Here is a 13,011-nt window from a genome sequence, read left to right as displayed (position 1 = left end):
TAGAAGAGGGCCAGAAAATCTGGACTAGAATGGTCCAACTTAGGGCTTTAAGGAGGAGGCTTGAGTCAGAATCTGAGTGATGGGCAAGATGACAGATAAAAATCATGAGTTTAAAATTTGGAAGGACCTTAGAAATAATCTAGCTCAAGTCGATTATCTCACAGATGATTCAACTAAGGTCAGAGAGTTAAGAGACTTGGTCTGACTCCCTTATATGGGTAGTAATGGCAGAAAAAAAGAAGCCTAAAATGCAGGGCTGTTGATATCCATTCCACTTCCATACATCACATGGGTTGGGGAGAAGAGTCTTCTATTTAGGAAAGGAGAAAGGATTCTGGAGAGTGGATGTGACTCAGCATAAGCAAGGAAGCAGAGCCAGGAACCTGTTGGTGTAACAACCGTGTACGAGGATCTCAATGTGTGTAAGGAGGGGAAGATAGCATGGGGCAAGGGGGAGGCTGGGACCAATAGTGAAGGGGTTTGAATGCAAATCTGCAATTGGTCAGTGTCGTGAAACACAGAATTCTGGTTTCTGGGACTGCCTTGAAGTTTCCCTTTAGTGCCCCAGTATAAACTTTTCTAGAAAAATGTTATTCTTTTCACATTAACAAAGACTCAAGTTCACCTGGGGGAGAGAAAGCTGCAGAAGGGAGGCTGGGATGAGTACTCGCATTGCTGGTCAACCTATAGGGGGCAGGGATGGACGACTATCATCCATCCTGAGTCAGTAGATTTAGGATGGGGGCTAAGAACTTGCATATTTTTAAGCTCCCCAATGATTACGATGATCATCCAGTTTTGAGGGTCTTCTGGTTCACCCTTTGGCCAATCCATCAGATACAGACTACCACTTTGGAAAACTCTTTGACAATATTTACTAAATACCTGCCCCTATGATCCAGCAATCCCTCTCCCAGGCATATACCCAAGAGAAACACTTTTGTTCCCCAACAGGCATGAATAAGAATACCCAGAGCAGGTTATGATCAACCCCAAACTGGAAAAAATCCAATGTCCATCAGTATTAAAATGGATAAATAAACTGAGGTATATTCATACAATGGAACACTACACAACAATTAAAAAGAATAAACCATTGCTATGTGCACCAACGTGGATGACTATCCCAGACATAAGGATAAGCATAAGAAGTATGATTCCATGTATATGAGATTAAAGAACTGGCAAAAATAATACATGGTAATTGAACTCAGAATAGTGATTGCCTCTCTATGGGGTTGGGTATTAACTGGAAAGGGACATAAAGGAAAATCCTGGGGTGCTGGAACTGTTCTATATCTCTGTCTGGGTGGTGGTTATGTTGTTATACAGAATATGTGAAAATATATTGAGCTGTACACTTGTTCAGTTTACTGTATATAATTATACCTTGTTGAGAAGAAAAAATACAGATATTGTGTGTGTGTGTGTGCACGTGTGTGTATTTGCCCTGCCAACCTCATGAGGTTGTTATAAAACTCCAATAGCTTTTAAAGATGAGACACATAGATAAGTACAGTCTTATATATTTTAACTAGCTCAATACCTATTCTTGTTGAAATTGGTTAGAGGCACTACTTGTGATTCAGGTAATCGGTCAGCTTTTTTAGGCCTTAGCAAAACACAAAAAGTTAGTTATATGGTAGCTTACAGTAATTTCTGAACTTGGGAAAGACGTGCGGTAACTGTAAACTTACTGAGAACACACCAGAGCTGCCAAATGGTGCAGCCTGGCTTTTGAGAGAGCCTTTCTGCTGATGGGGAATTTGGTCTGCTTTGAAACCCTGGAGAAGAGTTCCCTGCAGCTGTATCTTTCCATTGCACTCCCTCACTTTCCTCTCCCCCACTCCCCACCCCATCCCAGGAAGACAGGAAACGCCATCTGTACCACTGCACTCACCAACCCGGAAACCAAAATCTCATGATCCCATCAAGAAAATGACTGTCATCCTGAGGTGCCCTTGGCCACTGGTAACCAGCCACAGACCTGCTGCCAGCTCCACAGTTTGCCTGCCCTGGCTCAACAGTGAGACTGCCTGTGGTCATCAGGCCTTGGTGGGCATATGTTCAGGGTTAGAGCAAGCTGGTGGTGAGTGGCAGGAACCGAGAAACCCTGTCTAGTGGGCGCCATGTGCAAACCTCATTCCTGGGCTATTATTTTTCAGTCTGAAAAAGTTGTGTGTGCTGAGCAGTGTACTTCAGGCAGCTAAGTATAAACACATGTCTACAAATACTGATAACACTATCTTTATTTGTCCATTACTCCACAAACCCAGATCACCTGGGGACTGTTTGTTCCTCTACAAAGTGAGAAGCCAGCACCGTATGTATTAAAATGCGGGACATTTTCTTCAGAGTATAAATTTTCAAGAGCTGCTTCTATGCCTTCCTCAGTACACTCTCAAAGCCCTTTGTATCTTTAGCACCATAACATACAGTTGATTTTAAAATAAAAATTGATAGTCTCTGGTTCCTTGCACCAGTTTTTCTTAATTTGACCATATGGTCGACAATGTGTCTGAAGCCTATTCATTACTGTGTCCAGTTCTAGAGCCCAGAAGTACATAAGACATGCTCAGCAATTTATGTGAACACTCTGCAGATATTTCCTGACTGGTTATTTCAAGGAAGTGTTTTTTACATGATAGACACCTGATAAATGCTCAAAGAATGAATATGAATGTTTAAGAATGAATAAATGTGAATTTTTAAGCAATATGTTCACACAAGAAATGCAGTTCACAAATATGTATACTTCCCAGAATAAAACACTGTACTGGACTCCCTCCCCCCGCCCAAAAAACAAAAACCCTAGAAGTATTGTATATGGAAGTACATCAATAAAGATACTAAAATTTGAAATCAACCTTGAATGGAGCTTTCTCAAGGAAAGAAAAAATCCAAATAATGCTTGATTTCACCTAAGAGATACTTAGAAAAACCAGCACACAAACTGTTCAGTTCCAGAGAACCAAATACAACATCAGCTGTGAGAAAAGTTAAACTGTCTGAAGAGAATGGATTTCAAGGAAATGCTGCTTATTTTCTCCTCTTGGTTATTTCTGAAAGAATATTTGAAGAAGAAATGCAGTGGGACTTTTCTGTTCTCTGAAGACTTTGAATTGCTTCCAAGAAACATTTACCTGGGGTTTAAACTCTGTTAGGTGTGATTTTTTTTTTTTTTTTTCCTCACCAGTCAATTAATTTTGCAGGGAGTGAGAAGTTAGGAAGAAGCAAGGCTAAATCAGCTGTCTCCAGAAAATGCACCTCAATCTTATACTCAGAGATCTTTTTTCTCCCCACCCCCCATCCACTGACTTTTCTTTCTGAAACCATTATGTCAAACTCAAGAAGTAGTCCCTAGAACAGAAACATGCCTGGAAGGGAATTGGAGTTTGAGTGAAACTTCCCTGCGCACAAACAGCCCCGTTTGTCCCGATGTGGTAGCTCATTTACCGAGGCACCTACCACCCTCAGAGAGAAGGTCGCTGTCCTCCAGGACTTACCTGTCTGCTGAGAGAGCTGTGAGTGTGAAGACAGACACCCCTACTGAGGTAAGCTGGATAAAAGGGATCAGTTTGCAACCAATCCTGCCAAACAGCCATCTGTCGGCCAGGTACCTGCTGGCATCTACGGGCGCACAGGTTACCAGGAGGAGCAGGTCTCCCAAAGCCAGGCTGGAGATGAATAGGTTCGGTACATTTCGCATGGACTTCACGGTACAGAAGATCTTGATCAGGGTGATGTTGCCAACGAGGCCTATCAGAATGATGACCCCATAAATTGCAGGGATGACATACAGGACCCCCGGGTGGAACCAGTCGTCGTTCATGGGGAGATCCACACTGTGATTAGAGATGTTGCAGTGTACGAAATGGTCCACTTCCAAGTTTAGAAGCAAACAGTCATTCAGAGCCATCCTCTAGATTCTTTCCCACCTAAAAAGTGCCCTTAGATGCTGTTGCTTAACTTTTGACTTTGCAGTTTGGTGAAGATGATGATAAAATCTATGCTGGGCTCTTTATCTTCTTTAATAAAAATACTCTGAGTACATAGAGACTATGGCATTCAAAATTGTCACTATTTTGATGCTGGTGCTGCTCTGGTCTTTACGTGACCAACGCAATACATCTCTAAATTCAGTAAGTTAACAGCAAAACACCCACAAAAACTCAGCTCCCGAAGGGCTTAGAATCAAACCCACTCTGTACCAACTCCTTCTACCTCCATTCTAGTAGTCTGAGTCTCCCTGGCTGCAGTTTACTAAGAACTTTTGGCCTGCTATTTTCACACGGCATTTCCCGTCTTTCCCGATATTTAGAACCTGAAGGTTTAAAGAGGGTAGAAAAAAACTGCACCGAGAAAGCCTGAAATGCTATAGGCAGGAACGCTTTGCACGTCACCGGCTTCACCAGCAAACGGCAGCTCTGCTGAGCTGAGGCTCTGAAAAGGAACAGGGCTACTTACAGGCAGAGAGTGCCAGCCCCCTGCTGGACACTTCAGTCACTGCCCGGCTGCCTGCTCTGCCCAGATGAGACTAGCCCAGCAGTCTGCGGGTCCTAGCAGATAATTTGGGCTTCTCTTTTTCAGACACAGCACTCTGCAAAGCACTGGAAATCTTTCTGATACTAGGCTCCAAATCCAGACTCACATCCCATTTTCTCATCTTTTCCAATACATTAGAATGACATGTTAAGGTTGCTATAAAATGAGGTCTGTCCCTGAATTAAATTGCACACAGATGAGCAAGGCGTCCACATGTGAGTGGGCCCACTCAGCCTTCCCACTGCCTATTTGAACAGGGACTGCTACTGAGGGCAAATAGGCACAGGACTCCTGCCTTAAACCTTCAGCACCTGACATCTGGGAACAGCAGAAAGCAGAAAGCAGAATGCACACACGCTCTGTCCTGTAGATCTGCCAGGCCATTCTTTTTCCCTTTACCAGAGAGAAATAAAATCAGAAGCCAGCTGTGTTCTAACTCTCACAGATAAGTAGTCTTTTCCAGAGGAATTTTCTCATTGGATCTAAAAGGTACATGAATTGGCATTCTGGTGCAGCTATTTGCAATTTTTAATTAATGTTTGCTGCGTTTTATAGCAAATTTCCTCGTAAGCTCTGAGTGGGAAATGAACTGTAAAGGAGTTACAGATAGAATACCAAGGAATTGGGGAGTGGAAAGAATAACTTAGAGTTGACAGGTGCCAGGAAAGGCTTTACTGAGGAGGTACTATTAGATTTAAGCTTAGACCTTTAGCAAAAATGTATAAATACACTACAAGGGTGAATCTTCAAGACTTACGTGAAGCTCTTCAAGCTCTTCCAGATACATCACAGGAAGCCAGTTACTAGCAGGCGCTGCCACTGAAAGTTTGGTTTTTCAGGATTCATAAGGAATAAAGAAGCTTGCACTCATCACCATGCCAGGGCCCACCAAGTGTGTTGTCATGGAAATTTCCAACGGCAGCTTACAACACTGAGGCGGCTGCCATGCTTCTTCCATAAACCCAAGGGCTTGTGCTCCTCTCAGCCAGCAGTAGAGACTCTAATGTTACAGGCCCGGAGGGGGAAGAGCTTCTCAGTGGTGATCAGTAGCACCAGTAATGAGTCAGTAACCACAAGCCTAGTGGTGTTGATGAGTTACAGGCAGTAGAGCTTAATAATGCTGTACATGGACTCCGTACTTAAGTCCTGGCTCCCTCATTCATTACCTTGGCAAGTTACTTGGTGTCTTAAGCCTCAAGCTCCTCATCTGTAAAGCGGGGATAATTCGTGAAGTTAAATGAAATTACCCGTGTTAAGACTTCATAGTATTTGGCACATAGTAAGTGCTCAAGTAATAATCAGCTGCTATTATTAAACCTATTATTATTGTTGTGATTGAAAGAGACTATTTTTGTGATTTTACTTTGGAAAAGCCCAGTAAAGTCAGAAGAGCGACTGACCTCAGATCAATAGGCTAAAAGTTCTATCATAGCAGCCAGTCCTCCATTTACTTGAAAGACATTTATCAAATACCTGCCAGTTTCCAGGCACTGTGTAAGAGCCTGAGAAAAATAACATGAAGATACATGTTATTATAAGACCCGTCATGATCCCAACTACTCAAGCTTAGAGTCAGAGGACCTGGTTTCAAAGAATAATGCCAAGAAGGGTTTTCACACAGATTCTGCAAATGCTTCTGTTCGTTCTATACCGTATTCATAATTCTGCTTCTTGAAATTGCTGTGGTGGCTTTCTTCTCTGATCATTTACCTTTCTTCCTCTCAATGACAATCATTGCTTCTGGCGTTGTTTTTGTTGTCATTACTGGAGGGACAGCCTTGTAGGAATTATGCCAAAACTCAGAGAAATTCACCACTCTTGGACTAGAAGAATTAGTGAGGCATTGAAGTGCCCAGGGTAGTCCTGAGCATTTCGAAACAGAGGTAGCAAAAGCCAGAACCTGGCTATATTATTATATTAAACCCGGGCACCTTTGGGCCTTTTAACCTTCTGAAAGTTCCTTGAGTATTGTTAAAATAGAAATAAACTGGCTTCTTTAAAAAAAAAAAGTCGCAGCATTTAGACCCCATCCCCTCCCTTTTCTCCAGAGAAGGTGACATTTGATCTTTCTTTTTTTTAAAGATTTATTTATTTATTTTATTTATTTTTGGCTGCATCAGGTCTTAGTTGCTGCACGCGGGATCTTCGTTGAGGCGCGCGAGCTTCTCTCTAGTTGTGGCGAGCGGGTTTTCTCTTCTCTAGTTGTGGCGTGCAGGCTCCAGAGCGCGTGGGCTCTGTAGTCTGTGGCACGCGGGCACTAGTTGAGGCGCGCGAACTCAGCAGCCGCAGCACACGGGCCCAGTTGCCCCGCGGCATGTGAGATCCCAGTTCCCTGACCAGGGATCGAACTCGCGTTCCCTGAATTGCAAGGCGGACTCTTCACCACTGGACCACCAGGGAAGTCCCGACATTTGATCTTAAAGGCTGTTTGGCAGAACCCTTTGAACAGAGAAAATAGTATGCACCTAGGATGGAGGCTTAACGGAAAGAGCATGGCATTGAGCAGGGAACAGCTTCAAGCCCAGAAAGGGCATCCAGATTGGAAGAGAGGGGGCAGGGAAAGAGCAGTGTGAAGAGCAGCCTGAGGCAGGTTTGGGTGAAATTGTGATGGATCTTGTATTCTTGTTAAGAAGTTTGGTCTGAAGGGCATGTTTTTGGTTCACAAAGAGGACTCCCAGATGTTGTTTTGTTGTTTCCCTTCATTTCTTTAGACACCCCCGTGTGCTGAGTCAACCACACCTCTTAAATCCAACTGGGCTGTTAGTGTTTCTTCCCGTGTAAGTTACACTGATGCCGAGAGTTAGCAGTGATTCCTCATGGCTGTTGTTGGTGTTAGGTGTCCCACAACACTATAGACTGTTCTGATGGTATTTTAGGAGTGAGGATATATTGAGGTTCAACACCTAATATTTTCTGGGAGCAAGGATGTTTTAAAAAGCTAATTAGAGAATTTTGATGTCATTTCAACTAATTAGCTATAATGACTCTTTCCATCCCTACCACTATGTGTCACCTTCCAGCAGATCACCAAACATACTTAGACATTTGCTTAGCTTTTTATTTAATGGTGAGCATGAGATGCCTTTGATTTATGAAAATGACATAGAACAAACATAATACAAAGTCCCCGTCCTCAGGGACTCCAGTTTCTGAATAGAATTGGAGTGTGACTCAGCATCCTTTCTTATGTGTCGGGGCAGGAGCGTCACTTCTATTTCAGTCAAGAGAGTCACATTTTCCATTCTTCCAGAAAATTGGATTTTTTTTTTTTAATATGGGGGCGGGGCACAGTCACTTGGTAGAATTTGGGAGGATGGGTGGACTCAACAGGACCAAAGAGAGTAAAGACAAAGTCTCTGCCCACTAGCTATGTGCATGGCACTGTGTCTTCCAGCAGCTGGCATTCTTGGTAGACTGACAATGAACATACACAGAAAAGATAAATTAATTATAGAGTGGGTAGAATTTGTAGGTGGAACCAGAGTAAAGAGAAGGGGAGGCTTTGGGTCTGTCTGTGAGATAGTCTGGAACAAAGCTGTAGAGGAGAGTAATAAATGAGAAAAAGGAGATTGGATCTGCTGGGGAAGACTTTACATTTAAGGTCTCTGGTTGGACTTCAGTCTATAAAACACTGGTTCTTCAAAAAAACTCAAGATTGCCTGGAGTGCTTCTTAAAAATACAGATTCTGAGGCCATACCCCAGACCTACTGAATGAGATCTCCAGGGATGGAACCCAAGAATCACTGTTTTTCATGAGGTCCCGAAGGGATTCCAGCCCTCTGCTACGCTGGGGACAGTGATGCAGGCAGTGTGTGACCCAGAGATCACGGCAACATCTCAGTCCTTGTGCCTGCCCTCTGCGGAGGGAGAGGGTGAGCAAGGAAGCACATTTAGGAGATTATTGCTACGGGCCCTTGATACCCAAAGTGTGGTCCTTGAGACAGCAGCTTGGGTATCACCGTAGAGCTTGTGAGAAATGCAGAAACGCAGGCACCACCCCAGATCTCCTTAATCATAATTTGCATTTTAACAAGCTCCCCAGGGATTCATGTGCACGTTAAAGTTTGAAAAGTACTGCTCTAGGCGTTAGGGAGCTCTGGCAGAAAAGGTTAAGAAACCAGGGCAGGAACTGGGAACAGACAGGAAACTAGGATCTCAAGTTCAGAATGAAACCAGCAACTGGACCAACTGGAAGCTGACTGAAGAATCCGTCATTTGGGGTTTTTGATATCCCCCTGATAATGGCTGGGAGTTGTCCCAGACTGCATGGCAGGCAAGCTGTTTTTGCCACAAGACAGGGGCCAGAATCCCATTACAAATGTAGGGAACACAGGCAATGGAGAAGCCCAAGATGGTGAAATTTTTTAGCCTTGTGACTCAGTATAAACAGCAAGAACAAGAGGGAAGCCACTCTGGAGGGAAATGCTGAATCTGGTTTCAGGCATATCGAGCTCACGATATGAACAAGGGAAAGGAAGGAAGTCAACGGAAATGACAGCTGAAGTCTGGAGGCGGAGAGGTAAATAATTAAGAGGACTGGCTGGGAACTAGGATGATGAATGACAATAGTTTAACTGTACAGAGAAATCACCAAGAATCAAGTGAAGTTAGGCTTTGAGGAAAAGGTCATGTGCTGAAAATCAGTGGGTACCAAACATGATTGCAATATTACATTTGTGGCAGCACCATGGAGAAGCTGCTGAAAAGATTGCAGCAACCCTTGCTTGAGAAGAATCAGAGATGTCAAATTTTAGCACTGCAGAAAGAACAAAAGAGACGGATGACTGTATCCAGATCCTGTAATGCTGGGATCACTTCAAGTTCCCTTCTTTTTTCTTAACATTCTGTGACTTTTCATGGTGCTTGGAAACTCAGGAGAGATGGGGGGAGTCTTCTGAAAGAAAGAGTCAAGTTTCATTTTGTGCCACACAAAGCTGCAGAAGGACAGGTCGATGCCCAGAGAAGGCCTGGAGTGGAAGACCAGACTCTCAGTCAGACCCGAGGCTGACAGAACACCTCGCATGGCGGTTTTAACATATTCCACCAGTTCTTGGTACTCTTTCCTTCAAGAGGTGGAGATAAATTTTCCTCCCCTTGGATATGAGCTGCACTCAGTGACTGGCTTCCAACAAACAGAATGAAGCAGCAGTGATAGCGTGTAACTTCCAAGATTAGATGACAAAGGACATTGCAGCTCCCTCCGTGCACTGTCTCTTAGATTACCTGCTCTGAAGGAAGTCAGCCGCCATATTGTGAGGACACTCAAGTGACCCTATGGACAAATCCACAGGCTGAGGAACTGAGGCCTCCCGTCCACAGCTCTGTGAGTAAGTCATCTTGGAAATGGATCCTCCAGCCCCAGTCAAGCCTTCAGATGACTGCAGCCCCAGCCAACATCTTGACCACGATCTCAAGAGATACTCTAAGCCAGAACCATCCAGTCAAAACACTCTCGAATTTCTCACCCACAGACACTGTGAGTTAATAAATGTTTCTGGTTTTAATCCACTTCTTTATGGTAATTTGTTATGCAGTGATAGCTGTGGAACACCTGGTAAGTAGAATGGATGAAGGGTGGGGGGAACCACCAAAACGACAAAATAAAACAGAAAAGAAATACCAGAAAAGGCGAGTGCTATAAACCAGGTTGAACCTTGAGTGGTTAGAGTGTGAAGGAAAGTGTGGTCAAATCTAGAAAAGTTACAGAGACCGAAATCCATTTGTTATTCAGTACCACCAGAGTTTCTTATCTGGCTAAAATATGTGTATTTTTAAAAAATTATAAATGAGCTGAACTTTCTTGCCTGGCCACCATGTAGCTGAAAATTAGACTATTTATATCCCATTTCCCCATCTGGTCAGTGAGCTTGGGCAAGTCAAGTCAATTCAGTGAACATTATTTGCCACTGAACTGTCCTGTGCCATGGATTCCCCATCCATAAAATACAGAGCATTTTCCCTTGGCCTATGCTTCAGGACAACTTGAGGCATTAGTATCACCCAGTGGCACCTAAGGCAACATAAAGTGGCACCTTCCCCTCTGCCCTCAGCCATCTCTCTTTCCAGCTCTTCTTCTCTCCTGGAAGAATCCGATCAGTGAGACCCCAGGCCCCCCTGAAACACATCCCCTGTATTATGTCTATACCTCTACTAATAGATGTCTGACAAGACAACATGTTGCTGGGATGAATTCCTTTTTAATCATTTTATTTTGAAATAACTTAAGGTTTATAGAAAAGTTGCCACCATACTACAAAGAGTTCCCATATACCCTTCTCCCAGCTTCCTCTATTGTTAGCATCTATAAAACTAAGAAATTAGCATGGGCACAAGACTATCATCTAAACTATGGACTTTATTCAGATTTCACCAGGTTTTCTACCAGTCATTTTCTGTTCCATTATCCAATCCGAGATACCACACTGCATTTACGCATCATGATTCCTTAGTCTCCTCTTATCTGTGACAGTTTCTCAGACATTCCTGTTTTTCGTGGCCTTGACACCTTTGAAGAGTACTGGTCGGGAATTTTGTAGAATATCCCTCCATTTGGGTTTGTCTGACATCTTTTCATTGTGAGACTGGAGATGTGAATTTGGGGTAGAAAACCATAGAGGTGAGGTGCTCTTCTCATCGCATCATATCAGGGAGTATGTATTAGTTGCTACTATAATAAATTACTATGAATTTAGTGGCTTAAAACAGAAATTTATTCTTTTACAATCTGAAGGATGAAAGTCTGAAATAAGTTTTACAGGCTAAAATCAAGCTGTTGGCAGGCCTGGTTCCTGCTGAAGGCTCTAGAGGCCCCCATCATTCCTTGGCTGGTGGCCACATCACTCCAGTCTCTGCTTATGTCATCACATTGCCTCCTCTTCTTCCACAGGCAAATCTTTCTTTGCCTCCCTCTTATAAGGACTCTTGTGATTACACTGAGCCCACCCAGATAACCTAGAATAATCTCCCCATCTTGACTGCATCTGCAAAGTGCCCTTTGCCACATAAGGTTTTTTGTTTGTTTGTTTGTTTTTAATAGTAATTTTATTATTTTTTAATAAATTTATTTATTTATTTATTTTTGGCTGCGATGGGTCTTTGTTGCTGCGTGAAGGCTTTCTCCAGTTGCAGCGAGCGGGGGCTACTCTTTGTTGTGGTGCGTGGGCTTCTCACTGCGGTGGCTTCTCTTGTTGCGGAGTACGGGCTCTAGGTGTGCGGGCTTCAGTAGTTTCAGAATGCGGGCTTCAGTAGTAGTGGCGCGCGGGCTTAGTTGCTCCGCAGCACGTGGGATCTTCCCGGACCAGGGATCGAACCCGTATCCCCTACATTGGCAGGCAGATTCTTAACCACTGCGCCACCAAGGAAGTCCCGCCACATAAGGTTTGCCATATAACATAGTCACAGGTTCCAGGGATCAGGACCTGGATATCACTGGGGGCTATTACTCAGCCAACACAGAGTACATGATATCCATATGATTTATCAGTGGCCATGTTAATCTTGAACACTTTGTTAAGGCTGTGTAGGCCAGGATTCTCCACTGTAAAGTTATTATTTAGGGGGGATAGATTCCTTTTAATTACCAGAAATATGATTGTATTCACACCCAAAGTAATGATGTTCACATTATGTAACCATTCAAAATTACTTATATTAAGTGTCATTCCCTACCAGACCCAGTTCTAGACCCTGGAAATACAAAAATTAACAAGCAATGGTCCCTACCCTCAAGGAGATAATTGCCTAACTAGGACAACATTTGCAATTTCTTTAAAGAAAGCAAGTTTATAAACATAAGCAAGCTTTCTGTTTAAAGAATCTGGACACTGTTTTGGTGATGACATTTAATTGTATAGAGAGTTTTAGGTCATGTGAAAATGGAAACTAATTTTCTTATACTTTCTGAAGTCCGATTGGACTTTCTGTGACCATTTCCCACTTTGATATGCTCTCTTGAATTTTCTTCTCAAAGGTGAAGTATAATCTCATAGGCAAACCAATAAAAATGCCATCAGGCTTCTCATCAGAAAGTCTGGCTTTTATTTTATATCCAGCCAGCTTTATGGGACCAAAAAAGCTGGGATGTACCCCCCGACTCTGAGTGCTCGTGTAGCTAAAGCGAATCTCCACACCTCACATTTCACCCTTTTTCTTTGGCCTGTGAAATAATACACCATGTTCTTCTCTAAGGAAGATGCTAGGAAACAGGATTACCCATAGATTTTTCTCTAGATGCCACTATAGCACTTCAAACTCAGAGTGGTTCCATGGGAACTCTCACTCAATATCAAAACTCTGTTATTTTTACTGCTTGAAGGAGGCTCACCTCAAACGAACTCCAAGTCATGTCTGAAATATATATCCCATACTAGGTTCTTCAAGTCAAATACTCTCAAAATGGAACAACTGAGAAATACACGGGGAATTTATCATTCACATACTGCAGAATTCAAGCTTCCCCTGGTCTT

General features: G+C 43.2%; 1 protein-coding gene across 1 annotated transcript in view; it reads right to left on the bottom strand.

Annotated features, from left to right (window-relative positions):
- The window catches only part of GRPR (gastrin releasing peptide receptor), a 36,960-nt gene extending 32,889 nt beyond the window's left edge, over positions 1 to 4,071 (bottom strand). Inside the window, exon 1 of the mRNA XM_036839949.1 lies at positions 3,507 to 4,071. Within this exon, the coding sequence (XP_036695844.1) occupies positions 3,507 to 3,919 (413 nt within the window). The 5' untranslated portion in view covers positions 3,920 to 4,071. The remainder of the gene's footprint in view (positions 1 to 3,506) is intronic.
- Positions 4,072 to 13,011: the final 8,940 nt, after the last annotated feature.

This window comes from Balaenoptera musculus, chromosome X, assembly GCF_009873245.2.
Source record: "Balaenoptera musculus isolate JJ_BM4_2016_0621 chromosome X, mBalMus1.pri.v3, whole genome shotgun sequence".
Classification (NCBI taxonomy): Eukaryota; Metazoa; Chordata; class Mammalia; order Artiodactyla; family Balaenopteridae; genus Balaenoptera; species Balaenoptera musculus.
This window is presented reverse-complemented; position numbering and strand designations above follow the sequence as displayed.